The sequence below is a fragment of the Aulonocara stuartgranti genome (genome assembly GCF_965226115.1).
Source record: "Aulonocara stuartgranti genome assembly, chromosome: 23".
Classification (NCBI taxonomy): domain Eukaryota; kingdom Metazoa; phylum Chordata; class Actinopteri; order Cichliformes; family Cichlidae; genus Aulonocara; species Aulonocara stuartgranti.
In genome coordinates, this window is record NC_138958.1 from 14,213,929 (window position 1) to 14,232,448 (window position 18,520).

General features: G+C 41.2%; 1 protein-coding gene across 4 annotated transcripts in view; it reads right to left on the reverse strand.

Moving 5' to 3' along the window:
- farp2 (FERM, RhoGEF and pleckstrin domain protein 2) overlaps nt 1–14,879 on the reverse strand; it is a 36,516-nt gene extending 21,637 nt beyond the window's left edge. For 3 of the 4 annotated variants that reach the window (XM_082524611.1, XM_082524610.1, XM_082524608.1), the window contains exons 1-7: nt 14,776–14,879; nt 13,975–14,195; nt 7,173–7,277; nt 4,498–4,540; nt 4,340–4,418; nt 3,876–3,973; nt 3,301–3,415 (exon numbers count right to left, since the gene is read on the reverse strand). In XM_082524611.1, coding sequence (XP_082380737.1) covers nt 3,301–3,415; nt 3,876–3,973; nt 4,340–4,418; nt 4,498–4,540; nt 7,173–7,277; nt 13,975–14,175 — 641 coding nt within the window. In that variant the 5' untranslated portion in view covers nt 14,176–14,195; nt 14,776–14,879. The remainder of the gene's footprint in view (nt 1–3,300; nt 3,416–3,875; nt 3,974–4,339; nt 4,419–4,497; nt 4,541–7,172; nt 7,278–13,974; nt 14,196–14,775) is intronic. The other variant, XM_082524609.1, reaches the window with a different exon arrangement.
- Nucleotides 14,880–18,520: the final 3,641 nt, after the last annotated feature.

An 18,520-nucleotide genomic window follows, 5' to 3' on the forward strand; every position in this document is an offset into this window, starting at 1 on the left:
TTGTTTAGCACAAAGACAATGCCTCTGTTAATCACAGTCAGTGCTTACACTACAGATTACAGCCAAGCAGCTCAATCGCATTTGTTGCAACAAAATTGGGAGATGAGCTAAAAATAATAATAATAATAATAATAATAATAATAATAATAATAATAATTTCAGCGCATTGTCAATAGAATCACAGTCACCGACTCAGCCGTGACGCTGTCATTCAATCCAAATGTACAATTTTGATCAGGCGGAAGTTATACTGTAAATGTCAAATTTACTGATATGAATGTGAAGTCGTTTTGTGTTAACAGTGTTCCCACGTAGTTTCAGTCCTTGGGAACACCATTTTTTAGCTTTCTGGCTGTTACCGATTAAACTTGGGTGTTTAAAATAAAAAGCCTAGTGCCAGAGGGCTTAAAACGCTGCTTTTTAAAAATCTTCCCATCCGTGTAGTGAAATGATTAAAAATAATAAATCATTTTGTAGTATCTCATGTAGTGTTTGTAATTTAGCAGCTTTGAGTTGCTCTAGATCACTTGTATAAACACACCAACATGTCACCTTACGGTCTTGTGATTCACATCTTCCCTTAATCAAATTAACTGTCTACCCCATTAATTTATTAAATTATTTCTCATCAAGTTGGGCAATAATCATCTACAGCATTCAAAGTGTTCGGTTTAACACTACACTATAAATACGTACAGTTAAAGAATAAAAAATAAAGTTACCACATAAAATTGAAACCGAGCACGACAGCATGAACTTTAGAGCGAGCAGCACGACCTTAAATCCCTTATAATTTCGAGGATTTTAGTTATCTAAAAATGGTGTGATTACAACCAAACAGCATGTTAGAAAGACATATCCATCCAATCATCACAGTCTTCTAATTTTGTTCATCTGTTAAGCAGTTAAATCTCCTTAGGGCCCTCCCCTGCCCTACTGGCCTTATGGCTAATAGACCGGCCAGAGCAAAGGATTAGGCCAGGGAGCTCGTTGCTTGTGCTTCCACGCTGGCAACCAAGGGAAGATTAGCAAAAGTCTTTAGAGCTGCCTAACACACTGGGTTGAAAAGAGTCCCCATTGGCCACAGGATAGCACTGCTTTAGCATGGGAGCCAATGATGGGAAAAGTGGAGTGAGAGGTTTTGTAACACGCTGAAAACTGGGAAAAACCCTCACTGTGGTTTGTTTAGCAAGAACACTCAATAGTCACACTTCATTGACCTCATTACAGTAAACCGTGTTAAACATCATTAAAAGAAAAAGAAAAAAAAGTGCACTGCGCCTGGGTGCTAAAGTTTCAAGATCAGTTTTCAGGAAATGACTATTTATTCGAGCTCATCCAGAAACAAACACCTGAACAAATAAACATGTTGAATAAGTCTCCAGCATCTTCCTACATAAGGGTCTTATTTCTTTATAGTCGTACAAGGCTGGTTGAGGGCGGTCACACTAACAAATTGTTTTCACACATGAATTTTAAGCTATTTCGGGTGAATATGTGTTTCTTTTTTCTCCTCCCCACATTTACTAGTGGCACACAGCAGGAACTGGCATGCTTGAGAGGAGTTTGCACTGCTGGAAATACTCTGTGGGGCTGTCTGGGTAACGCATGCAGCAGGGACAACACATTCCCAAACGTAGCAGTGAAGCCTCAAACATGCTCCTCTACCAGATGTTTTGTAGAAAAGTGCAGGGCTACAGTGCAGTGGAAGAATGGCTACAGACAGCCAAACATGAGTAATCACATGGGATGGTTTTATGTAAAGCTTAGGAAGTGACATTTAAACACATTTTTATGCCCAAATAGCTGGAACCCATTTAGAGAACGGGACAAAATAACCAAGAAACTTTATACTCAACATGCTGGAGTGTTTAGTCAAATGCTGAACACACAGTGACTCTTTTCAGAATGGTTTATGCATGTCTGAATAAAACCAGGGAGACACAGTAATGCAGAAACTCAGATGTCTGAAAGAAGCAACACTTAACAGGCTGATGCGGGTGTTACAGTTTCCACATCAGCGAGGGACCACTTCGATCTGAGTGACGTAAATGTAGTCATCAAGCAGAGAGCGCACGGCTCCGTCTGCACGCTCCGTCTTTAGGCAGACTTGGAAAGAGACAATACAACATAATGACTGCTTGCCTGTGGTGACTGCAGCTGTCTGTTTGCAGCTGAGTATAACCCCTGCCTGTCAAACCAACAAGGCTATGAATCCCATGTCTTATATAGGCCAATGGTACATTCCATACAAGATGCATCTGGATTTTTGGGGCTCACTGCTTTGGTTTTGTTTACTTTGCAGAAATGCGTTTCACAAACAGTCACACAGCCTTGATGCGGATTCTGCAACATGTGCTGCAGACAGCACAGAGCGCATTATAAAAACACAGCCAGAGTCCATCTGCTGGAAAAATTGTGCGATAACAGGCTTGCACAAAGCATACTTCTCAGCATGTTTCAATATTAGAACACGCACACGCTGATAACGACAACATGTGTCGCCAGCGGTGAGCTATGATCACCGACTGCTGGGTTGAAGCAGGGGGAAAGGAGCTAAAATGGTTCGTTTCAGATAGACGATCGACTGTAGGGTAACCCAGTACAAGATAAAAGAAACAAAACCTTTTTGCTGTGACTCATGCAAAGCTCCACAAGAAGAAACGGTCTAAATAAATGAGCCAGTACTACAGTACGTGCTGTGCGTGTGCACTTTTAAGAGGAAAAGCTAAAATCATTTGTTTAATTTGAAGCTTGCATCTCATCTGCCAGTGAAATAAACCCGTGCTATTTTTCATCTACCAGTATGAAAATTCAGCTTCTTATCATCCATACCAATCATGGTATCACAGTGATCGTTTGCATTTCCCCTGCATCCTCACTGCAGGCCAATCTAACAAACCCACAATATGATGGCAATGCCTGGAAGCGACTTCGATGTCACAGTTAACTTGTTTCAAATCGCCTCAACATGTGGTCATCTGGAGAAAATAATGAACTGCATTTATTCTCAGAAGTGCACAGTCAGCAGCTGCATCAGAACAATCTGCAGGCGGCTGGTCTACCGTGAAAGTCGCTACATGACCGTCTGAAGAAGCTGAAAGTCTGGCTGACTTTAATTTTGGTAATGACATCAGGAACAAGGCTCGCATCCCTGTTTACGTTTACAGGTCAGATTCAAGTATTCTGAGTGCGCGAGGAATGCGAGAAAGGAAAGCAGCCATAAACCGAACTACAGGAGTCAGACGGTTAGAGCAATTTGGAAAAGAGGGAGAAAGATTTCACTTAGACAAAACTTACAGGTGCCTGCGATGGAGCTCCATGATCCGTTCTTGTACTTTCTCTTGGTAAGGTAACAGCTTGTTTATCCTCAGGTATTCCCTGTCTGCTGTGTCATCGTAGTCGCCGATCTCCGCTGTGATTTATGGAGAGAAAACGAAGCGAGACTACGCTCATTTCAGGTTTTAACAGATTGTTTCTATTCTTTTCTGACCTGTAGATTTGCTGTTACTTTAGATTATAGCTCACAAATGATTCCCTACACAATTTGCTGCAAATTACCATAAGAATTGCTTTTTGAATCTAGACATTTGCGCTTTCTCATCTGGTCTCTTAATACCATTTTACCATTTTTAAAAACCTTTAAGAGGAGGTATAACACACTGAACCCTGGGATTTTTTTTTTTTTTTTTTTACAGAGTATAAGAAAATACTGAAAAGAACCTTTTAAGATCTGTGGTTTCTGTGAACAGGATTATGTTCTGAAACAAATCGAGCAAACCAGTTACTAGAGATTTTACAAGTGCTCTTACTACTGCATAATTTAATTTAGTCTGATAACACTGTCGGCTTTAACAAAAACAGAAAGAACTTACATTGGACAAGGTGAGAGGCCAGCAGGGCACCAGTATTTTCTGTGCAGATCAACCTGCCCTCCATCAGATCCCTTTTCATTTGCAGGGAGAATAAATACCTAAAGGAGAGGGGGGAAAAAAAAGCATGTGCACACACACACACACACACACACACACACAGTCATAAGCTAAGTGTCCATCTATTTATGTTCATGAGAAGTAAATAAGCACAAACTAAGCTCATCATGGATTAAGCATCTTTAGGAACCTTAAGTGCCATTTAAACAAATAACTCTTGGAAAAACAACGATCACAAAGTTTTTAACTGCAGAAAAAGTAATTTTAAAGAAGACAAAGCATAACAGAGCTTCTATTTAAAAAAAAAAAGAAAAAAAAGGGGGAAGAAAAACAGAAACCATGTTCCTCCAGCTCCTCATACAGGTAGAGATAAAAGTGATATTCAAAAGGAAATTACAGTCACTGACCGGGTGTACTCCTCCTGCAGCTGACCCGGATCGGGGGGAAAGAATTTCACTGACAGTCTAAAAAGCGTATTTGCTGGTCCTGTAAACGCACAAGCAGATTATCAATGCCCAAAACACTTTATTAGGTGGATTCAGAGCTAAGAATCAGCCTCACTTACTTCTGACTTGTTTTGAAATGGGTTTTGTGGGTTCCAGCCAAACCTAAAGAGAAAAAAATAAATAAAAATAATAGAACATAATGTGAACTATAACTTTGACAGGTGGTGGCAGGATAACTTCAGTGACTCCCTTGTAACACAGCGACTGTTTGCTGCTTCAGCCCCAATTGAAACAGAAGAGAGATGTCACAATGCTGTTGGCAAAACACTGGCTTCAGTGTAGGAGGCTGCTCAAGCCGTACATCTGGGGCTGATTGAGGGAGGAATGCGCTCGATCCAGACAGACATACTGAGAAATTGGTATCAGCTGATTGCTGCCTGAATTCTACTCAATTCCTAGTCACACATGTGCCAGTTTGTATATAAATTTCTATTAAAAATGAAAAAAAGCTTTCTGGTTTCTGCTTCTACTCCAATTCTACTGGCTAACCACACTTGAGCAGGCTTTGGTAAATGGTCAGTGTAGAGCATAAAAGAGGGATTACATTTGCCAAAACATTCCTGAAACCATCAGCTATCATCTGATGTTGTTTTAAGTTTAAAAACAAATAAATACATAAATAAAAACCTGCATTTGACCTGGATATCCCATAGCTACACTTGAACTTTAAAAAAAAAAAAACTACCCACAAAGACTGACTAGTAGCAATGGGCTGGTCGAGGAATGTCACTGAAATTTAGAAAACATTGGGGACATCAACTATAAGGACAACATTAAAGTTAGCGTCAAGCCAACTACACAACCACTACGCAATCAGTGATGGGTGTGTCGCTCGATACGTGGGCAGGATTACATCAGCAGACTCGCTGATTGGTTCTGGAAGTGTACAAATGCATGTGTAGAAATAATCAGAGGCAAAGTACTGAAACCATATCTATGGGAAACCCAACGAAATGAGTAGAATGCAAGTATTCCAAGTATTGATTTACCAAACATGTAATAAGCAAACCCTTCAAACACACGAGCTTTTCAAATGTGCCAATTTGAGGCTTATTCTCATCTTACTCTGCAGCACTGAATATCTGAGGATTTTGGACTGTTTTCACAGCTTTTTTTGGTACGTCATTTAAAATCCCATGGTGCAGTGGTTTACACATTTGTCTAACAAGCAAAATATGCCCAGATTGATTTTGAGAGGAGACATAAACCCCTTATTGTTGCTTGAGGAAGGCCATCCAGTGTAAAAATCTGCCAAACCAAGCAGGATTTAGAAACTTCAGATATGTAGTGCCATCATGAAATTTGGGGGAGACTACTCCTTAAACAATACCTGAACGCCACTTTGACCATTTTCCCTTCAAAGTCACCTTGTTCACCTGGAGACCTTTTCAGGTTCTGCTACCTTTCTGAAGTCACTCCTGTTTGAAAAGTTGTACATTTTGGATTTCATCCAAGTTCTCAAATGTTGTGCAGACAGCAAACAACAACAACTCTACTTTCATGCCCAGGATCATCGCTGGTGATCAAACTGCAGTCCACAAGATGTTCGTGGAAGAGTCTGCAGTGCATGAGGAAGATTGACGCTATTAACCCTCTCCCCATAAGTCACAGGACTTGTTTAGCTCTGCTTTAACACCCTTTGGCATCTGGTGGAGAAGATTCTATATAAGCAGAAGTAAAACAATCAAACCAATGCTATTCACATGAAGTGCCTCTCATTGACTTCCACACATTTCCATTACAGCCATTAAATGCAAGTTTAATGGATGTAGAGGAGATCAGGTGAGCAACACAGAGCCTCAAGATCAACGAGACTGAACAGGACCTCTGGAGTGATATAGAAACAGCAGAGGTGCACACAGGGGGTGACCCCGTGGGACAGATTAGCCCAATTCAAATTAGTTTTTGGTTTTATGAGTACCGAATTCAGTCCTCACAGCTGGGAAGCTTTAACAAAGCGAATGATTCATGACTCGGATGATTAATCATGAAAACATTTTCCAATTATTTGTTAAACTCTCAATATATTATTATTCTTCTGAGTAAGAGCTTCCTGAACGATGAAATAACTGATGAGGACACAGCAGCTACTCCCAAAAGAATCTCAGTGTGTGCCCTGCTGGGTCACCGATAGTTCATGACATCAGCTGCAGCCAAGCTTCCTTCATACGCTCAGTAAAAATTCACTATGCGTAAAAGATTTAGTTTGTTAATGGAAGAAGCTCCTTTAAAAACCAGACTGCAGAGCAGCAAACGTAGTGTATATTTAAACACTGTATAGTTTTCAGTCCTCGGAAAGCTGAGCGTACATGAGCAAAGAGGCCGGTGCGTCTTATTAAACAACACTGGCCTCATTCTCTTTGAAGAAGATATATAGTGGGCTCCATAACTCCTCTCTGCTGCTTTACAAAAACTGCTAGGTGGTCTTGAATTCCACTTATGTTTCTGGAAGAGTAAAACAATGGAAAGTCTGACATGTGTATATGAGCACTGCTGCCAGACAAGTTAAAAATATTCCAAAGTAATATACTACTCAAGTCCAGAGAAAACACTACCTCACTGTTTGCATTGCTGAAGAAGAGCAACTAATGACTTATAAGTCCATGTTGTTCCCCGAATGCCCATCCTGTTGTCATCAAGCATTTTAAAAAGTTTGCCTCAACCAATCAGTGCACAAGTCAGCTCCTCCATGTCCAATGTGTCCGCTTCAAACAGGAAATGGAGATGTACGTACCCAGTTCATCTGCATGTTCTGAAACTCGAGGCCAAAGTAATCACTCTCTATGAGGTTGCCTCTGTGGAAAACCTCAGAGAGAAGGATCTGTCCAAGAGCCTTTGGCTGAAAGAAAAAGAAGAAAAGCAGAAGAATTTCATCACTATGTCAACACAAAGATTTCAGAAGTTCTGTGACAATAGATCTTATGAGAAGCGAAAGTGCATTGCTTTAAAAGACAAAATATTCACAAAGATTCCACAGATGGAGAGCATCATCAAAAACCAATTTCAACTAAGCCCAAAGAGAACGAGGACACGCTTGTGTTCAAAGCGAGCGCTGAATAAATGCCGTCTGCCTGTGTGGTGCAGAAAATATTCGCAGCTGTAAATGATCCACTCCATTGTGTGTTTTATGGTTGCGTATGTTCCATCTGTCGATTTAAATACTTTTTCTCGACTTGGATGAGTGTCTGAACTTACTGTATTTCGCCGTTTATCTGGGCCTGAGAAGTGTGCATGTGGGAATTCTGCACAAGTTTACCATCTCAATGCTCTGGGGTTTGCTTTCACTAAATGAAGAACTAATTACTATGTATGAAGAACACACTGCACTTGAGGTTTGGAATCCTAGCTTGCGATTTTTTGAGAAAATTATAGCCTGAAACATCTGGTTGTAATGTAAAATAGTATTTTTAAAAGCCTTATAAAAAGTACTGCTTTGCATTGGCTAAAGTAAAGGATTACAACTCAAAGCATGCCAGGAGATTTACTGTAGTCGGTCTTTTCATTACTTTGATACAATCACATGTTCTGCATTCAGAAAATCTATAAATTGCAGGTGAAACCTACTGACACAACATCCATAAATTTAGGAATCTCTTGTAAAATTCCCCCTTTTTCCACACATTCAAGGTATCTGATTCCAGCTGACCTCAAACGGAGAACAAAAAATGGTGTGTTAAAATACTTTGTCTGGGCTGCCTTTGAGTGCAGGCCAAACATACGATCCAGACAACGTCAGCGAGATTTTTTGCGCAATGACTCGGGAGCCAAATGTAAGGAACGCTTTGAGGTATTTTGTCAATTTGACTCATTCAGTGAGTGCTTCATTAACAAAGTTATTAGAGCAAAACCAAATCTTCCCTGTGGTTAGACAATGTTTCCATACACTAATCCTCATTTCTTCTCAGTGTTCTTGAGGTTTACCATGTACACCTCATCCTGTTACAAGTCGGGGGAAATTCAGTCTAACCAGCAAACAAAGTTTGAAACCACACTGTCAAACAGCTACAATCAGCCTAATCACCACACGATTAATGTTTAGGTTTAATCAAACAGAACTGAGGCCGCTAGTTCGACAAGAAACCCAGAAGCAGTTGGCAGGTTTGACCTGCTGAGGATTATGTTCTCAATGCAGTAGCCATGAGCAAACTATTTAATGCCATCTTCTTTTTCTTGGCACTTTGTCATTGTGTTACTCATTAACCCTCTGCTGGAATTGTGAACGTGTGTTTTAAGAGCACAGTAAGATCAAACTTTGACATGTAGCATTATCTTTTACAGTCAGACAGGGAGGGATAGCATTTTCTCATTGACCCAGCTAGCCTCTTTGCTAGCTGCCAGGTGAAGCCAGGCAGCTAGCAAAGAGGAAAGGGTACAGCTACTGCACATCATTCCCCCCCTAAGAAAGTTCTTTCCAGCATCACTGCAGTGAAATTCCATGTAGCCCGCAGATAATATTTTCCCCTCAACCAACTTCCTCTTATGCTGTCCAATTTGGCTTATCTCTCTGTGAAGTCACTGTTTACTTTGTGGGCACACACTTAAATGTTGGCAACCCTGCAGCAGTTTAAGTACAGCTGAAGTATTTTACAGTGGAACAACAAAAAAAAAGAAAGATAAAAGTAGATGTTATGAAAAATGCCTGAATTTAAAAGTTTATAAACTACAAATATAAATTGGCCAATAATGTACCAAAAGCAAACATTTTGGTACAAAAGCAGTCTTCAAGTTCAGACAACTCCAAGAAGCAACCACAGTACGAATGAAGTTTTACACTACACAGACATCAGAGTTAAACGGCTTAAAAATGAAATTGACTTTTAGTCGCGGTTGCCAATAAATCCATATTTTAGCTGTTGAATCACATGACTCATTCTTTTGGAAGGGCCTGGAATCTAAACTGGTTCCAAACTGTCCAATCCATTTGAATTGTTTGCCTCCGAGCTTATCAGCTCCTTTATCAGTGCTGGCTTATTTTTCCTGACAGTTGAACATTGCAACACTGTGACATCAGTATCATGGTGGTGGAGCTTTTGCACACCTGAGTCATATGAAAGCCTTTAAAAGAAACACTATTTGAGTTCTCAGAGTCATAGATAAGAAAACAATTGTACCGACCCGTGAAGGCCTCTGACACAGAAAACTGAGTTGAAACTAAATGGCATGGGCATATCCAGCCCCGTTTCTAGATATAAATATCTTTTGAAAGCATGAAAATCTACTACCAAAATTGGCCAAACTGATTAAAAATAATCCAAATTTACTTTGCTGTTTAACTCCACCTTTAAATGTAATTTATCAGTTCTTCTTTGCCACTAATGTATCATAAACCAATGGGCGGCACCGCAGAAGCCCTCCTGGCATCTTAAGTAAAGTCACATCTGTGATGTGACAGCGAGATCATGCAGAGTTTGTTCACACCCTACTTGTGGTGTGGACCACAGTCTCATCTCCACACCAACATTAAGGCAGGTCAATGGGTCACCCAATCAAGCTCCAAAAGCAGCGGGGGATTATGGCAAACAGATGTTTCTCTGGAAGACAAATCTCCCCTTGTTTGTGTGTATGTGCGCTGGGAGCAGGGGTGAGTACAAGTAAAAGCTTAAAAAACAGCCTGCTAAGGGAGAGGACTGCCTTCCTCATGCACAGAGAATTTCAAGGGGGGGAAATGGAAAAAAATACAGGTGCAATTCAAAAATGCAGGGATTTGTTGTACCTTGCATGACAGGTTAAACACTGTTTAAAGATCACGGTGAAAGGCAGAGGGCTCTAGCAGAACCTCCCACTGACAGCAGGGGTGTGTTGGGGCTTGCATTTGCCACAGTGGGAGGTACACTGTCATTTTTCACGGTGGTATACATTTTGACGTTAAACAGGTTCTTCGATGGATTTTATAACTGAATGGCAATTTCCCTTCTTCTCGCTGCCTGGCTTTAGGACACGCCCGTGGACAGCTGGCAGTCATGTTGTTTGTTGGCAAATCAACTGTGGAAGGTGGTAATCGGGATCAGATGTTTTACAGAGTGCCTTCTGCTCAAGTCACCTGTATAACCCAGAATTTACAGCCTCTGCTTGGCATTTAAAACATGAGGGGAGAAAAAGAAGAAAAAAATTCAGTAGGTGGATCCTCTTTAGGTGGTGGTAAATTACTCCCTGCAGCAGGAAAGATTACCATAACAGTAAGAGCAGAGAGGAGTTGTTTGAGGTATTTAACAAGAAGTCCTTCAAGGCACAGGCATTAGATAGTTTAGCCACTTCAGTACACAGTGGGGTAGCGTGAGTGCTTTGTGGGGATGAGAGCCGAATGCTTCTCAGCCTGTGTTTGGTATGAAGAACAAGATTACTGCTTTTGTGAGCATGTCCGCGTAACCGACGCCACAGATAACAAACTGAGATACACCACTCTGACATTACTTTATCCAAATTCCCTTTGGAAGAAAGTCTTTCCACTGGACAACCATCGTACAACACTTCCAGGAACTTATTTAGCTATCCATTTCAAACCATTATCTAAATTGACTTTAATTTCAAACATCACGTAACATAAAAACTGCATGCATAGAATCATTAGTGAGATCAGATGGGGAAAAAAAAAAACTCTTAAAAATCTTTGCTTTTTCTGCTCCCAAAATAAGGTTTTGAACAGTTTTTCCTCTACAAGAGTGCCATGTGTCTCGATCTTGCAATCTCTTGTTAATGCCAGAAACTTCCACACAATTTAAATAAGTTTTTTTTTTACCCCTCTGGATTGTAGTGCCATTTATTCATCTAAATTGTTCAACACACAAAACAATCATTCATTAAAAATCCATGTAAAAATGTCTCTAAAGAAATGACAATCTGAATAAATAACACTCTGGGCCAGAGGAAAATTGTGTATTGTTAACTTTAGTGTAAATCATCCATTTTAAAGGATAATTAAACACTTTGTTGCATTTCACACCGACTGCATCGTTGCAAGAACGGCTCACAGATGAAACAGGACTTTAAAGCACACATCACGGTTGAATTACACTGTTTGAGTTATCTAGTTAGTCCAAATGTGATTTCAGGGACAGGCCAGGGGGGTTTGGAATTCCTCGGCCCAACTTTCGACAGGGCTTCACTCCTGACCGTGTCCCCTTCCCCCACCACCTCGGCTCAAACTTTGTACTAGCCATGACTGCTCCCTCTGAACTGCCCCTCTTGGTTGTCAACCTTGCTATTTATGTGCTTGTTTGCTAACACTAAAGCAAAGCCTGCCTGGATTCCCTCCCACCAGCACCCTGACTATAAACGCATTTTCACACAGCTAGGTTCCGCAACCCACTCTCTGCCCTTTTTTTTTTGCAAGTTTTAAGCTGGAAGTTAAGGCCAGCAAAGGGGCTGGCTGTGCTGGATAAAAGAGGCCTGTGTTTCCCCTGCCCCGCTGGCCCAGCCTCCCTGTCCAGAAACCACAAGGCTGAGCTTTCTCCTGTGCTGGGTGGCTGTGGGAGGGGTCTGTGGACAAGAGTCGTGCAAGCAAATGTCTGCTGATGATGACCCATGTCAGGTAACTGCAGCAGAGGAAGGCCAGCAGATCAAAGACTGATCTGATTGGACTGTCTTAGGTCCAGGCTAAAGACATTATATGGCCAGAAATACAAACACCTTCGCACGCAATATGATTTTACAGTTCAGAGTTATCACACGTAATGAAAGATGTGATGTAACGGTAAAGAAATAAATATGGAGAATGACAGCTGTTATTCTAGGAATGCACCAATATATCAGCAGAATATTGTAATCAAAAGACGTCAAAATCTATAAATTATGCGGCATCTACATTTTAAAAGCACAACGCAAAGCAGAAATACTCCAAAAATGTTCCCATACATTTATCCCCCCTGACTCAGAAACCACACAAAACAAAGCAGAAAACAAGAACATCTATATCAAGAAAATTTGCACAATGGATGAATCCCTTGTGGCTTTCCTGTGTGTAATTTTGAGTGAAGTGTATTTTTGCTTCACTGTACAGTAAGAGGGGCAGTAAATGGCAGGTGATGGAGACTGTACACAAGATATTTGGGCAGCTGAGCAACCAAAACGCCACAATGAGGGGAGGCAGTTACTTGAAGGCCACAACCATGGCAAACATTCCACACTGCAATTTGTATCTATTTTTGCACACGGACTCCACGAGGGAGAAAAAAAATATATAATTAAAAGCATAGGAAAAGTTGTGCTGGCTCAATCAGTTCTCTTTGAAGTGACTGGACAGATAGGCACAAACTGAGCGCACATTTCTGATGCGTTTAGCTGAGCAGCCATTCAATACACAAGGATAAAAACTATTCACCCACCAGCCCACGACTCCTCACAATGAATGAACAGAAATATTAAGCAGTGAACAACAGAGCCTCTCAGAGGCCATCTTGTTCCTGGTAAACTCCAGTCTGCTTGACAACAGCACTGCCGTCATTCTCTTTTTGCAGCCATGTATTTCGGTCTGCCACCTCCTATCAACACCACGTGCGGAGCCGCGCTGAACTCAGACCTCAGTCAGCCTGTCAGAACTCAGAGAACCACATTTTCTTGAGACCAATTAAATTTTCTTCAGACTGAACAGCACACAGGTCTGCTTCCATGCAAGTCTAACATATGCCCGTTACGCGCTATTAGCTTAAGACTTTGAGACAACATATGGTGCATAAGATTATGAAACGTCTGCCTCAGCAGTACTCCTGAACTGCAACTCTTGTGGCTACACAAGGATTTAGGATACACACAGGAAAGTATAAATATACAAACCTATTCGAACACAATTAGCAGCTGCCAGGTCTTTTTATTACACTTCACCATCAACCAGCCACTGAATTGAGCATTTAATCATTGTACAGACTCTACTTCGATTTGTTTTCCCCTTCACATAAAAAGCCAGGAAGCATGCTCTGATAGAGTGGCTTCCTTATTGCTTCCTATTGGCCTTCTCGGTGACTCCTGCTGCAACTTGGCAAGCAGACATGGCAAAGCAGAGTCACAGCATGGATCTCAAAGTTTGTTCAACAGCGAGTATTTAAATGGGATCAACTTCTCTAAAGTAATTCCAATGAATAGAAGAAAACAAAAGCAAGAATATTTGGCTAGGATTTATACACTGTGTGTGATGACTGTGTGAGTAACCAAATGCTTCTGTAAAATTTAGACTTCGTAAATCCCCCCCCGAAAAAAAGAATTATAAAAACAACCCAGAAAGACCAGACTCCTAACTTTTAATACCTACTCCTTTGGAAGTCAAGCTTTAGGGACAGTAAAGAGAACTGCTACCACTTGGACCTGGAGCAGAAATCACAGCCAAGAAACCAAGAGGCGCCCTGCTGAGTTACACTAAGTTGCCCCAATAAGAAGCCTTAAAGAGGAAGGGATTTCAGCACCAAAGCCATGTGGCAGCTGTCACCAAGACACACAGACACACACAAACCAGGGCGACCAAGGCCTCCAAGGTAAGATGGAGCAATCCGGAGACATATTTTAAGTAAACAAACGAGGATGCACGAACCACACACAGTAGAACCTACTTCTATATCAAAGAACTCCTGAGAGTCGTCCAGCCCCTGCACACGGATCTGTATTCCTCTGCCTTGGCTTATTCTCCTGTTGACCATGTTACCACTGAGACTCTGGCCCGGCTCCAGAGTGCTGATCCCAGCATTGAACTGGGCTCCCAGTCTTGTGCCAGGGGTCTGCAGGACCCTGTATGAACCCTCTATCTCCCCCATTCCAGCTCAGGGAAACGCTCCTGCAAATTCAGAAAGCAACAAATATTAACACAAAACTTCCACTGATCAAATATTTTCTTTGTTCTAAGGACAAACTATTTGGGCATAAAAAAACAAAAAACAAAAACAGTCCAAACAGCTTCCTTTAACTGCGAAGTTGCGAAGCCGTTTACGCACACCTGAGGCTCATTCATAGGAAATGGACCGCATTACGCTTACATACAGAAGACTAAAGTAATAATGACCCAAACCATTTATATTTAACCTCAAGCAGAAGTGCAGGTTGGCACAAAAGACGGCCTAACATACGAAAAGAACCGACGGCGCACCGATTTTGCCCTTCATGCGGGGCCCAAAAGTCCCACCAAGACGTAAACCGCGTTTACAGCAACACTTAAAGCCAGAAAAGCTTTCGGGAAAAGCATGAGGAATGTTTAAGGTGAGGTTTGTTTTCTTGATGAGAAACTCAGCTCAGTGGATTCCAGTGTACGGTCGAGAACCGAAGCTAAGTTAATTATCTTAACCGAGAATTAGATCCGAAAAAGTCGCCACACGAGAAAACAAAAAAGGAAATTTGCTCAAAAGCGGTTTTAAACTTACCGTTCTGCCCGAAAAGAAACTAAACGCTAAAAGTTTGAAACGCCGAAGAGGACACTACTCCGCTCCATGGTCGTCGTCAGCCAAACGAGTGCGCACTCAACAGCGGTTTATCATTGGCTACAGCAGAGCCGTCTGTCCTGCCATTGGTTCAAATGTGGCTAAGGATCGTAGGCAGGAGAGCCAAGATATACTTTCTTCTACTTTAAATGGCTTTCACGGATGGAGAAGAAGGAACTCACCAGTCGGAATATTTCTTTTACGAGAGTAATGTTGCAAAAAGTAAATGGGGATTTGCGCCAAGAGTCAAAGTCGATAATAAGAAGTGTTTTATATCATTAGTTTGGTCTGATTTGACCCACAAAGCGAAACTGCCATTATTTAAGTTTGGGCTAAAGTCTGACCCGTAGGTGATGTAAATAGACTTCACTGTAAACTTCTAAGTGGTACAAATTTAGTAACACAGTTCTCCGAACACATTGTGTGTGAATGTGTGTGTGTGTGTGTGTGTGTGTGTGTGTGTGTGTGTGTTATCCTATTTAACCATCCAGTCTGATCTATAAGTCTTTAAATACCTCAGATCTGAATTACATCAGGACAATGGGCACTTTGCACTGCGGTCCAATGTCCGGTAAGCCCATTTTAAAGACAAAAACTATGTGAGGTAAGGAGGAGGACTTTTTTTTATTGTGGAGGCGCTCCCCCTACTGTTCTCTCTCAAAAAATCCCAAACAACGTTGCATCATGCTTTAAAAATGCTTTGATAGGTTCTATAATTAAATCTGATGTATATGCACGCATTTCGACTGAATGTGTGTTTCTCATAAACCAAAATGTGTACCAACACACCGCAGAAATAATGTTTATGCTGAAGTACAAGTATTGATAATAGAAATCCTGTTTGGAATGAGGAATGATGGGGATAAGGCGAGGCTATGGGTTACTAATCGAATGCAATCGATTAACTGATCATCAGTAAGCGGGAGCACCTCTATGAAGGCAGAGGTTTTGGCAGTTTGCTGGTCTGGAGCAGTCAGGTCAGACCATTTACAAGTGGAAAACACTCATGGCACTTGGTAGTCCCCCCCAGGAATGGACGACTCAGCAAATTCACCTGCAGCTCAGAGAAACTGCAGAAAACCAAAGAGCTACATGTCAGACGCTACAGACATCAGTTAGACTTCTGAAACGATGTCCTTTGGACAGGTAGAATCACAGTGGAGACACTTGGCTATAATGCACGACATGTAATTTAAGCCAAAACAAAATACAACCTATCAACACCTCAGACCAACTCATAGCACGGTGGTGCTGACATCTGGGCTTGTTCTGCAGCCACAGGACCCGGGCACTTCGGAGTCACTGAGTCATCCATGAACTCTTCTGTGTACCTGCTGATTCCCCTCCCCGACTGGGAGGAAAGTTCCTGTTTGAGCCATCCGTCCCATAGCTATTCTGAATATAGAAATCAATTGTTGGCTATATTAAAGCTAAAGGGTTCCCCAGTCCTCTTGCCAACATAGTGATAGGAAGCCCTCTTCTGTTACTAGTTTGTTTCAGTGCTCTTTGCCTGTTAAACCTGTTTCTCTATCTCCCTTTTCAGTCCAGACTCATTCCTGGAACCCTGTTTGTTTGGTACACAACTCACTTGTGGACTGTGGACACCTCTGGCAAATTTTGCCTGCTCTTGCTTGTTTTCTCTGCTACTTGCAAAGGAAAGGTATTAGCCATTCACAACCTACCTGATCCCCCCCCACCTCTCTGACACCCCTTGATTTTCTCCTGCTGACAAAGTGTTCCTCCAAAGCTTCAATTTACCATCCTAACAAGTAAGACTGTCTGAAATATTCATAAGCTCCGCAATAATCAATTCCTCCCGCCTGGGCTGCAGTTAACACCCTCTCCGCCCTGCAGCAGAGCTCCTCTGCATCCCTGTAGTGAAGCTACTCTTCCCCGTCACTTACCTGTTGCCCGTTAATAACTCACTACCATTCAATGAACTCTGTAAAGCTGCCAATCGTCGCTGATCTTTGAGTCTGATCTTTGCATTTAGATTCAGACTAGTTCATCACAACACTAAAATATTCTAGAACGGATCTGTCTGCAACATAAAGCTTGGCTACACCTTTTTCTGAAGACCAGAAAAAGAAAAAAATTAGGGTGTCAAATGCTGTGGCAGAACCTTAAGAGAGCTGTCCATAAACGAATGGCCACAAACCTAACCTGAACGACCTGAAGCATCATTTCAAAGAGGAACAGTGATATGACTGATAAACACATACAGAAAATGATTAGTTGCTGCTGAAGGTGGTTTTGCAGGTTAATGATTCACGACTTTACTGCAGACAGCCCTGTGAAAACTTTTCCACATAACTGTATTTGAATGTAATGTGCAAATTATTTTCGTAATATGAAAATGTGTATCTATCACCTGGTAGTTCAAGTCTTAACAAACACAGACATTCAAATAACATAAGACACTTTTCATGTTTAAAATAATTAATTTTTATCTAAGATAAATTTTCTGCTATTATATGTTGTGTTTTATTGCAGGACTTTAGTATTTTTTAGTATTTTAAAGCAGACAGTGCCCAAAGAGAACTGGTGCTTTTCATTGGAGCGATGACAACTGACAGCTGAACCACTATGACCTTTGCATATAACCAGCTACAGTCCTGGCCATAATTATCAGTTTCCCTGAATTTCAAATTCATAATTGAAAACCTGAATGCAAATGAAGCTATTTTGTTTATACAAGCCAGGTCAAGATGATCACCATGGCATCTGGAAATGTTGTAGACTTCAGAGAGTAGTTGACCACAATTATTAGAAAGTATTTGTGGCGGAGGTGTGGTTCGCGGCTCCACTGCAGAGGTTGGGTGGTCCAGTGGGCTCAAGGGGCAGTGCCAGGGAGCCTGGCAGGGCAGCTGGAAGCAATTCCGTAATTACACTGTCCCTATTTCAGTGACGTCGGGACCTGGAGGAAGGAAGGACAGGTGAAGACAGCTGGAAGTCTGAATAGTACTGAAGGGATAGAGGGATTTGCTACAGCAGCATCTCTTTGAGGGAAAGGATAAAGGGACTGAGGGACGCAGAGATGCACATTTTGTAAATAAACACACGGTCACAAGCATGCTGAGTGTCTTGAGTGTTTGCTGGGGTCACATCATTATTTAAAATTACGCTATTTGTCCAAATACTTCTGAGTCTCTGAAAATGAGAGACTATGTATAAAACCAGATTGACAAAAACTGTGTCACTGTATAAATAGTCGTAGACATAACTGTATCTGCTTAATGTCTCAACAAGAGGCCGTCATTCATCCTTGCTTCTTTTTGGAGAGAAGTTTTGATGATGTTTTTCTGATTTTTGTTCATTTAAAACAACATTTTATTTGATGCAAAACATTAAATGGAAAGATAAAAATGATCTGCTAATAGAAAGACAAAGAATGCAATCTGAACTGGATGACTTTCCCATGTTCCACACTGTCTTTTGATCTGTGTTCATTATCTGCAAGAAGCCCTGGGCCTCATCACAGTGCCCGTCATGTGTGATGAAATTAGTCTGGTAGATCTGAAGCCTCGGATTTGTTTGAAGATACAGTTTGTGCTGTTTCTTTATACGTGATATTATTTAAAAAAAATGAGCATAAATTGAAAACAATAAAACATAAAAATTAACTGTGTGTAACAGATATTAAACATGACCAAACTTTCAAATTATGATGCCAGTTTATTTTTGGGTA